The 17,155-nt window shown below is 40.9% G+C and overlaps 1 protein-coding gene across 2 annotated transcripts in view; it reads right to left on the bottom strand.

Moving 5' to 3' along the window:
- Positions 1-17,155, bottom strand: part of lama3 (laminin, alpha 3) — a 376,808-nt gene that overhangs the window by 196,575 nt on the left and 163,078 nt on the right. Inside the window, exons 23-26 of one of the 2 annotated variants that reach the window (XM_043687604.2) lie at positions 16,360-16,492; positions 10,337-10,479; positions 10,095-10,201; positions 4,356-4,503 (exon numbers count right to left, since the gene is read on the bottom strand). In XM_043687604.2, the coding sequence (XP_043543539.2) occupies positions 4,356-4,503; positions 10,095-10,201; positions 10,337-10,479; positions 16,360-16,492 (531 nt within the window). Of the gene's footprint in view, positions 1-4,355; positions 4,504-10,094; positions 10,202-10,336; positions 10,480-16,359; positions 16,493-16,709; positions 16,849-17,155 lie in introns of both variants that reach the window. The other variant, XM_087986754.1, reaches the window with a different exon arrangement.

Genomic DNA, 17,155 nt, shown 5'->3' on the forward strand with positions numbered 1-17,155 from the left:
TGAGAAGTGCAAATGGAGTTTAATATGGAAAGGTGTGAGGTGATTCACTTTGGAAGGAGTAACAGGAATGCAAAGTACAGGGTTAATGGTAAGATTCTTGGTATGTAGGTGAGCAGAGATCTCAGAGTGCATGAACATAATTCCTTGAAAGTTGTCACCCAGGTTGTCAGGGTTGTTAAGATGGCATACAGTTGTTCGCTTTTATTAGCAGAAGGATTGAATTTCAGAACCATGAGGTCATGCTGCAGATGTACAAAATTCTGATAAGGCCACACCTGGAGTATTGCATGCAGTTCTGGTCATCACATTATAGGAAGCATGAGGAAGCTTTGGAAAGAGTTCAGAAGAGATTTGCTAGGATTTTGCCTGTTGTGGAGGGAAGGTCTTATGAGGAATGGCTGAGGGACTTGAGGCTGTGTTCATTCGGGAAAGAAGGTTGAGAGGTGGGTGACTTAATTGAGACATACACGATAATCGGAGGGTTAGATTGGGTGGACAGTAAGCCTTTTTCCTCGGGTGGTGATAGCCAGCATGAGGGGACATAAACTGAGGGCAGACATAGATATAGGACAGATGTCAGAAGTAGTTTCTTTACTCAGAGTAGTAGGGGGTGTGGAACACACTGCCTGCAACAGTTGTAGACTCGCCAACTTTGAGGGCATTTAAATGGTCATTGGATAGACATATGGACAAAAATAGAATAGTGTAGTTTAGTTGGGCTTCAGATTGGTTTCACAGGTCGGCGCAACATCGAGGGCCAAAGGGTCTATTCTGTGCTGTAATGTTCTATATACTATGTTCTATGTAATTAAGGGACAAGCTATAAAAGAGAAAAATCTGAGATAGTGGGGAAAAATGACAGATTTTAATTTGAATCCCACCACAAATAAAGATGAAAAGAGAACTGAAAAAAATCTGAAATATATAACATAGCAGACCCCCAGAATACGAACGGTTTCCATTCTTGATATGTTCATAAGTTGATTTGTACACAAATCAGAACACAATACAATATAAAATATCCATTCATAAGTGTGAGCGAATGTTCCCATGTCAGATCCTTAAGATTGGGTGTCAGTTAACTCAGCTGGCTGGATAGCTGGTTTGTGATATAGAGTGATGCCAATAGCCATCTTTCTCAACATCTCCCTTTGCCTGAGGTGTGGTGACGATCAGGTTAAACTACCACTTGCCTTTCTCTAATGAGACAGCAGCTCTATGGTTGGTAACACATTGTTGACTTTAACTTTACCTTCAAATTAATGATAATATGGAATCTCATTTGTAAGTACGACTGTTCGTTACGTCAGACATTCGTAAATCAGGGACCCATTATACACATAAAGTTAATCAGTGGTATCATTCTTGCATTTAATGCAATAATCACTTTATCACGGTCTTTAAAATAATAATGGCACAGTATTTTGACACCATTCACTGTAGTGTACGTCAAACACAAAAATTATTCTCATGTAAAGCTTCTGAGAAAGTATGAAAAAGAAATGATGAAGCAGGCTTGAGGTGGGGTAGGGTTAGGGCTGACTAACCTATCTCTGCTCCTACGTTCCTATCTTTCAGATAAAGCTTTAAACTCTGTTTGCTGTTAGACAAATATGTCATTCCATTCTTGCGAAGAAGAGTGAGAACATTTCTCTCTGATTAAATGGTCATTACAATATTCCTGAAGAAGGGCTTATGCCCGAAACATCGATTCTCCTGTTCCTTTGATGCTGCCTGACCTGCTGCACTTTTCCAGCAACACATTTTTAAGCATTACAACATTACTGTCTGGGAGCTCCTATGAGATGTGCTTCCTACATTATAACTAGGATTACAGTTTAGATTTAGTCCCTTGGCCATGCAGTACTTTGGGATGTACTGAGATCATGAAGTACAGCATCTTGCTTTCCCTTGATATTCACTGAAAAATTGGATCCTTCTCACATTCTGTCACTGCTATCTTGCACTTTAGGAATCATGTAACATTTCATCCTCACCAACACATTATAGTTTTGCTTACATTACATTTGCCCCTCTTGTCACTTCTCCATGCCAGGTATTTGAATGGAAGTGGTTATTCAGAATTGACTGAAAAGAATACATGAGCTATCCAGATCTATCAGTTAAACTTGCAGACAGACTTTTTATATTTGTCTTGGGAAGTGGGTATTCCTGGCTAGGCCAGCATTTATTTCCCCTCCCTAAAGGAGTTAAGATTTCAGATAGTCAACATGGTTTCGTCAAGGCAGATCGTGTCTCGCAAACCTCATTGAGTTTTTTGAGAAGGTGACCAGGCATGTAGATGAGAGTAGGGCAGCTGACGTGGTACACATGGACTTCAGTAAATAAGGTTCCACATGGTAGGCTGTTGAAGAAAATGCAGAGGCATGGAATTGAGGGTGATTTAGTAGTTTGGATTAGAAACTGGCTTTCTGAAAGAAGGCAGCGAGTGATGGTTGATGGAAAATATTCAGCCTGAAGTCTGGTCACTCGTGATGTGCCACAAGGATCTGTTTTGGGACCACTGCTGTTTGGCACTTTTTTAAATGACTTAGACGCAGGCATAGGTGGATGGATTAGTAAATTTGCAGACGACACTAAAGTCGGTGGAGTGGTGGACAGTTTGGAAGAATGTTACAGGTTGCAGGGGGACTTGGATAAACTGCAGAATTGGGCTGAGAGGTGGCAAATGGAGTTCAATGCAGCTAAATGTGAGGTGATGCACTTTGGGAAGAGTAACAGGAAGGCAGAGTACTGGGTCAATGGAAAGATTCTTGATCGTGTGGATGTGCAGAGGGATCTTGGAGTCCATGTACATAGATCCCTGAAAGTTGCCACCCAGGCTGATAGTGCTGTTAAGAAGGCATATGGTGTGTTAGGTTTCATTGGTAGAGGGACTGAGTTCCGGAACCACAATATCATGCTGCAAGTATACAAAACACTAGTCCGGCCACACTTGGAATATTGTGTACAATTCTGGTCGCCATATTTTGGGAAGGATGTGGAAGCATTGGAAAAGGTGCAGAGGAGATTTACCAGGATGTTGCCTGGTCTGGAGGGAAAGTCTTATGAGGAAAGGCTGAGAGATTTGGGTCTGTTCTCATTGGAAAGAAGAAGGCTAAGAGGAGATTTGATAGAGACATACAAGATGATCAGAGGATTAAATAGGGTAGACAGTGAAAGTCTTTTTCCTAGGATGATGACGTCAGCGTGTACGAGGGGGCATAACTATAAATTGAGGGGTGATAGATTTAAGACAGACATCAGAGGTAGGAGCTTTGACAAAGGGTCAGTTAGACTCAAAATGTCAGCTCTTTTCTCTCCTTACAGATGCTGCCAGACCTGCTGAGACTTTCCAGCATTTTCTCTTTTGATTTCAGATTCCAGCATCTGCAGTAATTTGCTTTTATCAGAGGCAGGTTCTTTACTCAGAGAGTGGTAAGGGAGTGGAATGCCCTATCTGCTAATGTAGTCAACTCAGCCACATTAGGGAGAGTTAAACAATCCTTAGATAAGCACATGGGTGATGATGGGATAGTGTAGGGGGACAAGCTGAGAGTAGTTCACAGGTCGGCACAACATCAAGGGTCGAATAGCCTCTTCTGCACTGTATTGTTCTATGTTCTAAGAATCAACCCCATTGCTGTGGGCCTTGAAACATATTTCGCCAGACTACGTAAGGATGGCTGATTTCCTTTCCGAAAGGAGATTGGTGAAACAAATGGGTTTTTACAACAGCTGACAATAGTTTCATAGCTGTCCTAGATAATGTTCCAGATTGGAACCCATATGCCCAGAACATTAGCCTGGGGTTTTAGGTTACCATTCCAGAGACATTAACTATATGCTGTTACCACTGCTTGCCTCTTTTGAAAATTTTAATTTCCGAACACCTACAGGCACAGAACTCCTATCTATCACAGGACTCTTGCTGGAAATGTCTCCCATCAAACTTCCCCAAGAACCATCCATGAAACTCTACCAGATTCATCTCGGCAAGAATACAATTCAAAAAAGGCGAGCAGAGGTAAAGTTATAAAGTTAACATCACTGGAATGGTAATGAAAACCCGAAGCTAACGTTGTGGGGATAGGGTTCTAATCCAGAACAATCTGGAACAGCCATGTAATCATTGTCAATTGTTGTAAAAATGCATCAGTTTCATGAATGTCTTTTAGGAAAGGAAATTCCCCTTGGAAATTCTTGGACCTTTTTGTTTGTTTTAATATTTAAACAGTATATTAGCAGTTTGGCAAAATTCATCAATTGACAAAATACATTTGCTAATGTCTAAATGTATATTTTTTAAAAAGCCTATGAACTGAACATAAAGTCTGTTAGATATTCTTTGATACCTGTCTGCCAGTGAGAACAGCCATCCTTGTCCGGTAGGAGGTTGGTATTTGAACCGAGGATTGCTGTTTGCCATCCACAGTGTATATGCCATCATCTGCTCCAGCCAAGGGGAAGATATCCAAAGGAAGATATTTGTATAACAAGCAGCTGTTGAAGGTAATTTAGAGTTAGGTTAACTGAATGACAGAAGTTTTGTCAATAAAAGCAAAATATTGCAGATGCTGGTGATCTGAAATAAAAGCAGAAAGTGCAGGAGGCTCAGTGGGTCTGGCAGTATCTATGGAGAGAGAAGCAAAGTTAATGTTTTGAGTACAATATGACCCCTTTTTCAAATACAATCTTTTTAAGAATTGGGGCTAAATTAAACTTAGATGGACCAGACTTAAGTGTTCAGGTCTCAATGTTATAGAAAGGATATAGAAGCATTAAGGACAGTGGAAAAAACATCTACAAGCATGATAACAGAACTATAACATCATAAATATCTGGAAAAGTTTTCTTTAGAAAAGGCTGAAAAGTTCTTTGAACAGAGTTAGTCACACTTTCCCTGTTCTTCCTCCAAATCCTTGTAAGATTCTTCTCTTCAATTTTTTCTCCAAATGGTGGGAGAATGGGCCAGAGCATGGCGGCTGGAGTAATAGATTGGATACGTGTAAAGTTAGCAAAACCCAGAAGGGAGATTGTCATCTGAATATTGTCATCTATAAATTGAGAGAAGGAAATATGCAATGAGACCTGGGTATCCTCATACACCAGTCACTGAAGGTAAGTACACAGGTGCAATAGGCACTCAAGAAGCAAACGGTATGCTGGCCTAACAGCAAGAGGATTTGGGTACAGGAGAAGGAAATGTCTTGCTGCAATTATGCAATTATAACCACTCCTGCAATATTGTGTGCAGTTTTGATCTCCTCATCTGAGGATGGATGTTCTTGCTATTGAGGAAGTGCAGCAACATTTTAACAAACTGATTCTTGGAATGGCGTGACTGACGTATGAAGAGAAACTGGATTTTAAAAAAAAATTCATCTGAGGGATGTAGGCATCGTTGGCTGGCCAGAACTTATTGCCTGTTCCTAGTTGCCCTTCAGAAGATGGTGGTGAACTGCCTTCTTGAACCATCACAGTCCACCTACTGTGGGTTGACCCACAATGCACTATGGAGGGAATTCCAGGATTTTGAGCCAGCAAAAGTGAAAGAACAGAGATATACTTCCAAGTCAGGATGTGAGTGGCTTGGCGGGAAGTTGGGGGGGGTGGGGGGGGGTGCAATTTCTACAATGTGTCTTGTAGATAGTACACACTGCTGCTACTGAGTGGTGGATGTTTGCGGATGGTGTCAGTCAAGTGGGGGCTGCTTTGTCCTGGATGGTGTCAAGCTTCTTTAGTGTTGTTGAACCTGTACTCATCCATGCAAGAGGGAGTATTCCATCACATTGCTGACTTACACATTGTAGATGATAGACAGGCTTTGGGGAGTCAGGATATGAGTTACTCACCACAATATTGTTAGCCTCTGATCTGTTCTGTAGCCACAATGTTTATATGATGAGTCCAATTGAGTTTCTAGCAAATGCTTATGATGTTGATAGTGAGGAATTTTGTAATGGAGCAATGGTTAGATTGCCTCTTACTGGTGATGGTCATAGCCTGGCATTTGTGTGATTAGATTAGATTACTTACAGTGTGGAAACAGGCCCTTCGGCCCAACAAGTCCACACCGACCCTCCGAACAGCAACCCACCCAGACCCATTCCCCTACCTTTACCCCTTCACCTAATATGATGGGCAATTTAGCATGGCCAATTCACCGAACCTGCACGTCTTTGGACTGTGGCAGGAAACCGGAGCACCCTGAGGAAACCCAAGCAGATACGAGGAGAATGTGCAAACTCAACACAGACAGTTGCCTGAGGTGGGAATTGAACCTGGGAATCTGGCGCTGTGAGGCAGCAGTGCTAACCGCTGTACCACCATGCTGCCCGTGTGGTATGAATGTTACTTGCCACTTGTCAGCCCAAGCCAGGATATTGTCCAGATCAACTTGCATTTTAACATGGACTGCATCAGTATCTCAGGAGTCATGAATGGTGCTGAACTTTGTGCAATCAGCAGCGAACATTCCTACTTCAGACCTAATGATGGAGGAAGGGTCATTGATGAAGCTGCTGAAGATAGTTGAGCCTAGGTGTATCCTGAAGAACTCATGCAGAGATGTCCTGAGGCTGAGATGAATGATTCCAAAAACCACAATCATCTTCCTATGCCAGGTATGACTCCAACCAGTGGAGAGTTTGCCAACTGATACCCCTCGATTCCAGTTTTGCTCGAGTTCCTTTACGCTACACTTGATCAAATGCAACCTTGATGTAAATTTTGTCCATGTTTGAATCAAGGCTATGATGAGGTCAGGTACTGAGTGGCTGAAGTAGAACTCAAACTGTTGTCACTGAGCAGGTTATTGCTGAGCAGGTGCTGCTTGATAACACTGTTGATGACACCTTCCATCGTTTTACTGATGTTCAAGTGTAGACTGTGATTGGCTGGGTTGCATTTTTTTTTGTGTACAGGACATGCCTGAGCAATTGTCCACACTGTTGGGTAGGTAACAGTGTTGTAATTGTGTTGGATCAGCTTGGCTAGAGGAGCAGCAAGTTCAAGAGCACAAGTTTGCATTACAATTGCTGGAATATAGTCACGTCTCAGTCTTGGGAGTATCCAGTGCCTTCATCCTTTTATTGGTATCACGTGGAGTGAATTGAATTGGCTGAAGACTGGTATCTGTGATCCAGGGACCATTGGAGGAGGCTGAGATGGATCATCAACTCGGCACTTCTGGCCAAAGATTGCTGTGAACACTTCAGCCTTATCTTTTGCACTGATGTGCTGGGATCTTCCATTATTGATGATGGGTATATTTGTGAAGCCTCCTGCTCTATTGAGTTGTTTAACTGTCCACCATCATTCAGTTCTGGATGTGGCATGACAGCAGAGTTTAGATCTGATCCATTGATTCTGGGATCACTTAGCTTTGTCTATCACTTGCTGCTTATGTGGTTTGGAATGCAAGTAGTCCTGTTTGGTAGCTTCACCAGATTGACACCTCCTGCATTCTCCAATGAACTACGATTGGTCCCCTAGCTTGATGTTAATGTGTGTGGGGAATGTGCCAGGCCAAGAGGTTACAGATCAGGCTAGAAAACAATTCTGTTGCTGTTGATAGCCCATACAGTCACATGGATGTTCAGTCCTGAGTTGGTAAGCAGTTCAAAATCCATCCCATTTAGCACGGTGATAGTGCCACACAAACACAATGAATGTCATTCTCAATGTGAAGGCGGTTCTTTGCCTCCACAAGGACTGTGCAGTGGTCACTCTTACCGACACTGTCATGACAGATGCATCTGCAATGGTAAATTGGTCAGGATACAGTCAAGTATGTTTTTCCATCTTGTTGGTTCCCTCACCTACTGCTGCAGAACCAGTCTGGCAGCTATGTCCTTTAGGAGCTGACCAGCTTGATCAGTAAATGCCCCACCCAGAGTATATTTTGTGCCCTTGCCGCCTTCAATGCTCCCTCCAAGTTTTGTTCAATGTAGAGGAGTTCTGACACATCAGCTGAGGGAGGACATTATGTGGTAATCAGCGGGAGGTTTCCTTGTCCATGTTTAATCTGAAATCCTGAGAGTTCATGGGGTCCGGAGTCAATGTTGAAGACTCCTGGTGGTGGCAAATCCTCCCTTGATTAAGCCAGGTGGCTAATATGAGGTTCACAGTCATTGCTAGGATTTCAGTTAGGCTCATTAGTCAGTACATGAGTTGTATGGAAAGAATCTGAAAAGCTAGTGGAACATAATTTTGATATCCTGCTGTTATGATGTCTAGACTGTTGAACAAAGACAGAACACAAGTAGATGAGATGCTGGTTCTAATTTTTGAGTCCTCCATCAATATGAAAATTATGTAGGAATTATGGTAAATTGCCAAGGTGTAACTGATGTAATTGCAATGTTGCAGAGACAGCAAAGGAAAGAGTGGCTAACTACAGACCAGAGATTACATTATCAGTTCTGGGCCCACACTCAAAATTCATAAGTCCAGTTCAAATGATTAAGAATTATGTCTAATGAGAAAGAAACAGTGAGCGTGTATAAGGCATTCTTTCCCAAGTTGATGACCTGTGATCAGTGAGATTCTAAAGTGATCATTGCTGGGACCGCAACTGTTTACCATACAGAACAACCTCGGCTATCCGAACATCAATTATCCAAATTCTGGATTATCCGAACACGATCTCAAAATCCTGTAAATGCTTCCTTTGTTTACGATCAGATCAGTTATCCAAACAATCAGTTAGCCGAGCGAAATACTCCCTGCCCGTCTTGTTCGGATAACCGAAGTTGTTCCATACATATATATTAATGACTTAGAGGAAAGCTGCAAATGTACTGGAGCCAAATTTCCACATGGCACAAAAATAGGTGGAAAGGCAATTTGCAAGAGGGATGCAGTTTCCAAAGAGATATTATTAGGTTAGGTAAATGAGCAGAAAGTTGGCAAATGGAGTATAATGTGGGAAAATATGAAGTTGTTCATTTTGGAAGGGAGAACAAAAGAATGGCGTGTTATTTAAGTGGAGAAATACACAAAGGAACTTAGGTACTTGGGCATGAAACACAGGTGCAGCAAGTAATCAGGAAGGTTAATGATATGTTGGCCCTCATTTCAAGGGAGTTAGGGTATATGAACAGGGTGGTCTTACTGCAACTGTGAGCAGTTTTGGTCCCCTTATCCACTAGAGGCAGCTCAGAGAAAGTTCACTGGAATGATCCCCAGTATGGAGGGATTGTCTTATGAGCAATGGTTAAACAGATTGGGGCTCTACTCACTGCTGATTAGAAAGAATAAGAGGTGATCTCATTGAAACAAAAGGGATTCTTAAGGAACTTGACAGAGTAAATGCAGAAAAGATGTTTCCCCTCATGGGAAAGTCTAGGACCAGAGGACATAGTCTCAAAATAAAAGGATGAGGAGGGTGAGGCGGAATTTCTTCTCTCAGAGGATTGAGTGTCTTTTTAACTCCTTGCCATGGAGAACTGTGGAGGCAGTGTCCCTGTGTAAATTTAAGGCTGACATCAGCCACGATCCTATTGAATAGCAAATGCAGGCTCCAAGGGCCAAATGGCCTACTCCTACCCATTTCATATGGCCTTATTATAAATACTTTCGTTGTTTTGATTATTTAGTTTTAAATCAAAAAATTCAAAAAAAAACCTTAAACCTCAAATAAAAGTATCATTAAGGACTGGCAACTACTTGTGTTTAGACGGACTTACAATACACAAGGAGCTTTTCAGGAGCAATGTCAGAAGTTGAGCACCAAACCACATAAGGAATAACAGGACAGAGCACCACAGTTTAGCCAAAGAAATAAGTTTTAAAAAGAGTTGTGAAAATGGAAAGGGTTGGGTTCTAGAGCTTGGGACCAAGAAAGTTGAAGCTATGGTCACCAATGGAGCAGCAATTAAAACTGGAGATGTTCAAGGATTGGAGGAGACTACATTGATAGTGAGGGTGCCAGGGTATGGAGGGATTTGAAAGCAAACAGAAGAATCTTAAAATCTAAATTTTATGTTGAAGCATTGTCAAACTAGAAGCCAATGTAGGTCAGCAAGGTTAAGGGAAGCACATCCTCAACTTTTAAATCTAGAGAAATTTGTTATCTGTCTTTTGCTTACTTTTTTCCCACTTGTTCAGGATTAGCTGCATAAGTACAGGGATCTGTCACTTGTAACTGCAGAATCGGAGCTTCATAATAATCACTGGGCAGCAGAATCAGATAATCCTAATAATTTAAAAATACATTGATGGATTAGATCAATTACTGAATCTAACCAGAAAGTTTACTTTCATTCCAATAGATGTTCAAGCTACTGATAAGAATTTTCCAATGCTCTAATACAATGCATATTGTTCTCACCAGAAGTACTCCTTCTGCCTCGATGTTGACAGTCCAAGTCCCAGGTGTGAGTGGGAAAGGGTCACCATAGTTACTCCTTGCGACCGTAACAAAAGATGGCTCTTTACTTCGAGCAAAGATAATTTCTTTTGCCTGGGGTAACACTAGGAACAAGGTAAAAAGAATTGGATCACCAGAAAGTTCTGGACTATACAATGGTGCTGTCAAAACAGATAATTGCAGTATTCATTCTGAAATATTTGGGGATTGCAACATATTTATAAATTCATTTATAGTTCCTTATATTAAAAATATCATATCAGTTAAAGTACTTCCTGATTTGCTTTCAAGTAAAAATGTAGACATAGAACTATACAATACTGAAGGGCCATTTTAACAATCGTGCCTGTGTTGTCTCTTCAAAAGAACTACCTAATTAGTCCCCTGCTCTTTCCTCACAACCCTGCTTTTTTTTTTCCTTTTCATGAATATGTCCAATTCCACATTTGAAGGTAACTCAATCAGTTTCCACCACTCTTTCAGGGCAGTGGATTCCATTTCGCAACTTACTGTTCTAGTTGCTTCTAGTTCTCGTTTATTATCTTCTTCTTAATTGTTCTCCTCCGCTTAGTGATATCCCTAACACTGGAAACAGTCATCCACAGAATGAGGCTAATGCCCTAGTGAAGGAGGTAACCCTTCTAACTTGCTATGCTTGGCATCTGCCTGCCACTGTTCCCACCTCAGGTCTGCACTGGTAGGCGGCAACGCAATTTCAGCCCACCCCTGTCTTCTTGTGTGTAAGCACCTCATCAATAAGACTTTGAATTAAACAGAATTTAGAATAAAAAGCCAGCTTCAACATGTCAATTAATCAATCAAATTGTGGTAAAAATCCTTAAGTTCATAAGACATAAAGACATAAGACAGAATGAGGCCATTCAATAATTATTTCATGAATATCCTCAGAAGAACATAAGATCTTAAGCACTAGGAGCAGGAGTAGACAACTCAGCCTATCAAGCCTACTTGTCATTTGATACATTCATGACTGATCACAAAAGAATCAGAAATCACTGGAAAAGCTCAGCAGTTCCGGCAGCATCTGGGAGTGTTAACATTTCTGATACAGTGACCCTTCTTCTGATCTTCTAAAAAAGAGTCAACAGACCCAAAATGTTAACTCTGATTTCTCTCCACAGATGCTGCCAGACCTGCTACGTTTTTCCATCAATTTCTAATTTTGTTTCTGATTTTCAGTATCTGCAGATCTTTTTTTTTATTTCATGACTGATCACAGCTTGGCCTCAATTCCACTTTCCCTCACACTCCCCATAACCTTTCAACCTGTTACTAATTAAAAACCTGACTGTCTATCTCCTCCTTAAATTTACTCAATAGTACACCATCAACCACATTCTGGAGAAGTGAATTATACAGTTTTACAACTCTATGAAACAAGTAGTTCCTCCTCATCTCTGTTTTTAATCCATTACCCCTTATCATAAAACAATTATCTGTCATTCTAAATAGCACCACATGAGAAAGTATTCTTTCTATGTCTACTTTGTCAAACCCCTTAGCATCTTACATAGTTCAATTACATTTTTTTTCAAACTTCTAAACTCCAGAGTATAGCCTAAATTGCATAGGACGAACCCCTCATCTCTGGAATTAATCTAGGAAACCACCTCTGAACTATTTCCAATGGAACTACACTCCAACTCAATATAGGGGTCCAACTGTATGCAATACTTCAAGTGCGGTCTCACTAATGCCTTATATAGTTGCAGCACACTTCTTTATTTTTACATTCTATACCTTTAGGAATAAATGCCAAAATTCCAATTGCCTTCCATATTACATGCTGTACCTGAAGACTAGTTTTCTACAATACATTCATGAGGACACCCAGATCCCTCTACACCAAGACATTCTGAAGTTTCTCTCGGTTTAGATAATAAGTTGTCTGTTAATTCTTCTGACCAAAATGGATAATCTCATACTTATTCATGTTAATCTCCATCTGCCAAATTTTGGCCCATATACCTAATCTATATCCATATCCATATCCATTTGTAAATTTCTTATTTCTTCATTGCAACTTACCTTCCCACCTATTTTACTGTCGTTGGCTAAAGTGTTTTTCATTCTGTATACAGGTCAGCAATATAGATTGCATATTGTTGGACCCTAAGGAATAAACCCTGTGGAACCCCACTAGATATATTTTGCCATCCAGAAAAAAAGGTTTCACTTGTGGGATGTGGGCATCACTGGCTGGGCCAGCATTTATTGCCTGTTCCTAGTTTCCCTTGAGAAGGTGGGGGTAGGCTGTTTTCTTGCACAGCTGCAGTCCATTTGGTGTATGTAGACCTCTATTGCTATTAGGGAGAGAATTCCAAGATTTTGACCCAGCAACATTAAAATAATGGTCATATATTTCCAAGACAGGATGGTAAGTAATTTGGAGTGAAATTTGCATGTGGTGGTGCTCCGATATATCTGCTTCCTTTGTCCTTTTAGATGGAAATGTTCCTAGGTTTGGAAGGTACTGCCTCAGGATCTTTGGTAAATTTCTGCAGTATACTTGAAAGATGGTATGGTGGCATAGTGGTTAGCACTGCTGCCTCACAGTGCCAGGGACCCGGGTTCAATTCCCGCCTCAGGCAACTGTCTGTGTGGAGTTTGCACATTCTCCCCGTGTCCTCCGGGTGCTCCCGTTTCCTGCCACAGTCCAAAAATGTGGAGGTTAGATGAATTGGCCATGCTAAATTGCCTATAGTGTTAGGTGAAGGGGTAAATGTAGGGGAATGGGTATGGGTGGGTTGCTCTTCAGAGGGTCAGTGTGGACTTGTTGGGCCAAAGGGCCTGCTTCCACACTGAAAGTAATCTAATCTAAGGAATGTAGATGGTAGGCTACTTTATCCTGGATGGTGTCAAGCTTCTCAAGCAGATGGCAAGAATTCCATCCTGACTTGTGCCTTGCAGATGATGGACAACCTTGGGGTATCAGGAGGTGAATTACTCACCACAGTATTCCTAGCTTCTGACCATTATATATAACCATTGTATTTATATGGTGAGTCCAGTTCAGTTTCTGGTCTGTGGGATTCAGTGATGGTAATGCCATTAAATATCAAGGTGGTTAGATTGTTTAGACGAATTAACATCTGCCACTGCTTGTCAATAATCCTACCTTTCAGTCTTCCCAACCAGTCCACTTAGGTCAAATCTGTCTTCGTGCCTCAGTAATTATCTTTGTTTAATCCAGAACACTAGTGTGAGACTCTCGTTTCTCACCTTTCCTTCAAGGAAGTAAATCGGTCATCCTTACCTTTTCTGGCCTACATGACCCACAGCAATGTAATTGACTCACAATTTCCCTCTGAAGTGGTCCAGAAGACACTAAGTTTTATTCAAGAATGTGACTCACCACCATCTTATTAAGGACAATTAGGAATGATCAATAGATTCCGGCCTAACCAATGACATTGAGGCTTGGTTAGTTCAGTTGGCTTTCCAGCTGGTTTGCCATGCAAAGTGATGCCAACAGCAGGGGTTCAGATGCTGTACTAGCTTATGTTACCACGAAGGTATCACTTTCTCAACCTCTCCCCTTGCCTGAGGTGTGTGACTCTCAGGTCAAACTCATTACCAGTCATCTCTCTCTCTCTCTATCTCTATCTATCTCGAATGAGACAGCAGCTTATGGTCTGCTAGGACTACGGCAATTTGACCCTTACCTTTGATGCCACATCCAATTAATTATTTGAAAATAAAGAAAAGAGTAAAAACTGTTAGCATAAAGCATTTGATCCATGATATTGGAAACTAACAAAAATAATCAGACATTTAAACCTCCATCCCAGCCAACTAAAAAATAGAATTTACAAACTATTACCAGAGAATTCACATTTGTTTTCCATGGGATTTTATGTTGCAACATCAGCAAACAAACACTGTAGAAACTTTAGAAAGAAGTTTCTATTAGCAAATGACATTGGAAATACTTCTGCAATGCCACACTCAAAGCAATTCCATGTCAATATGGTTGTTAGGTAAGGTAAGGGTGGAAGCTACATGTACAGTTAATGCTTGAGCACAACTGCAGCCAAGGCATGGGCTGAAGCCATAGTAGTTTATTTCGACACTCAGGTTGCCAACCTTCTGGATAGTACTGGAGGTTCCAGCAACAAACCATCAGTCTCCTGGACATCATCACATTGTTTTCGCGGTGATGTGAGATAAGGGCCTAAATTTTCATTCTTGATTCAAAACCGTAAAGTTGAGAAAACTCACATCTCATAAATTTGACTTGGGAAGAAGTGCCTCAGATGATCTGATTTTCAGTCTGGGGCTAGTGTTAATGGGAGCTGGACCCACTGCCCTCAGATACAGAGAAAATACAGCCAACAGGACAGCTGTGCGCAGGGGCAGGCTCTGTGAAAGGATGACTTTGGCACTCTAGGACTTGCAAGCAAAGTTATAAAATACAAAGAGAAGCCCTCTAAAACTCGCCCCTCACATCCCCCATAACCCTAAGTCCCCTACATACTCACTGTGCCACATCCATGTCAATCTACACCAACCAATGCTCCCAGGCCAAAGCTCTGCCCCTCTACATCCTTAATGTAAACCTATATACCTCTGGACTGATTCCCAAAGGTCTTTCATTATCCCTTTGCCAACCTAGTACCTTCTCATTACAACCAATGTCCCCTCCCTCCTCCCACCTACCATCCTTGCATTTACATAGAAAGTAGCTGCCATGAGAGACCTCAGGACATGAAATAATATACATTTCTAAGTTTCTATTGGTGACTTTATTATTTTTTTAAAAACTTCCACTGATTAAAAACCTATTCACTACATTGAAATTCCTTCAATTATTTAATACCTTATAAAAACAAATATTAATATATCTACAATAAAGGTTTTCTAATTATTTGAAACTAACAGACTATGAACTGACAAGTGGCCCACTATGTTAATAATAGTTTGTGAAATTAGTCACACACTCCTAATCTTATTATAATAGTTCTCAGGCTCTTAAATTGAAATTGCAAACACGAAATTATTTTTAAACCACAGTCTATACTATTATTGAAAAGGTAGTAGATTTAAATGCACTGACAGATTGACAGTTGAGTGAATTTAAATGCCTTAATGGCTTCACAGTTGAGATTTATATACATTAATTTCATATTCACAATTTTAATAATTCCAATAATTCACCTCTTTTAAAGGTGACATAAGTTGTCCAAAAGGGCACCTTAGCTCTGGACCTATCCAAACAGATACCTAACTCCCCAAAGAGATTCAGTAAGTGTAAGCCTTCTCCTGGAACGTATAGATATCTTTTGTCATATTTTGGATTGAACACTAAAGAAAATTGGATCAGTTTGCAAAAGCTGTACTTTTACAAATGCAAAAGCCTTCAAGAAGCCTAAAATGTCCCTTTGCTGCCCTCATCCCAGAGAAAATGGTGAAACTTCTGGAATCGGGGCTCCAGAGCCATTTTGACTATGCTGAGGACTCTCTCCATTAGGCCCAAGTAAACCAGAGAGGCAGAGAGCTAAAGAGACAAAGGCAGGAAGGCAGAGGCTGCCAAGGGAGAAGCTGATTGACATATTGAATGTCATAAAGGGAATTTCTTTGAAAACGTTTGGCTTAGTTACAAAAATATTTGAGATGAGAGAAAAGGCTGCGTGATATTCAAGAATGATCCAGTCCAGTCAAGTTAAGGAAGAGCCTGTCCTCTTCCCTAATGGCTGTGAGAAGGTGATGCCTATGAGGACACATAAATTCAGCCACCATGAGGAGAGGTAGGGGGAGTAGGCAGTGCAGTTGGAAGTAGGACATCATGCAACAAAACCTCCAGAAATACATCCAACAGAGTTGGCAACCCTACATGTTACCCATGCAGATGTAGTACTCACTGTCTTAGGCAAAATGCAAAAGGATTTTAAAAATACTTTACTTACCATAGGATGAATTCAGGCCAGTTAAGTTTTTGGACCCTGTACACTGCTCAGTCTTACCTGTGCTTGGTTGTGCTTGGTAAATTGCTACATGGCCGTACACAGTAGTGAATCCGGGGTTAATATATCTGAAGGCGATGCGGAACAAATTGAGGTTTCTATTCTCCACATGCACTGTTACCCTCACGTTATTCTGTAAAAGTGAAGTTAATGAACACATGACTGGTAGGGTAATCTAGAAGCAGAGTTAGCGGCAGTGCTAGTCAAGGGAGCTCATGCAGAATGAAGACCAGGAGATCCTTCAAGGTCAAAGAAAGTCACCTCATTTAAATAAGTAAGGGTAGGAAGTTGTTATGGTAGGTTTTCAGAAAGATGGTGGACAAACTAGTGCAGAAATGAAAGCCACTTACAGTTACAGCAAGAATCAACATTTACTTCCTCAGTGATTGAGATCCTTCCTCTAACAGGCTTTGGGGTACGGTTCTTGTACCGGAAGATTATGCGAAACAGATTAGGAGAAGTCACAGTGATAGACATGACCACCTCTGGCTGGGAAGAAAAATGCAATCAAAGGAGCATAAAGAAAAACCCAAACACCACCAATAGTAGAAGATCACCCCAAGCAGCACTTGAATGCCATAAAGCAAGCAATGGTGTTTGATCTGGTAACCCAAAACTGCAGCAAGTTAGCAGCAGAGAGATCTAGCAGAAACCAAATTTAAAAGCAAAGTCAATGGATAATTTATAATATTACATAGGATTTCTCCACTTTAACTTTCAAGCAGTGAACTCATTATAGTGTGAAGAATTGAATTCACATAATGTACCTGTAAACATGCCTTATTTATAAGAATGA

The sequence above is a fragment of the Chiloscyllium plagiosum genome, unplaced genomic scaffold (assembly GCF_037043375.1).
Source record: "Chiloscyllium plagiosum isolate Xiang-an unplaced genomic scaffold, Cpla_swu_hap1 HiC_scaffold_4, whole genome shotgun sequence".
Lineage (NCBI taxonomy): Eukaryota > Metazoa > Chordata > Chondrichthyes > Orectolobiformes > Hemiscylliidae > Chiloscyllium > Chiloscyllium plagiosum.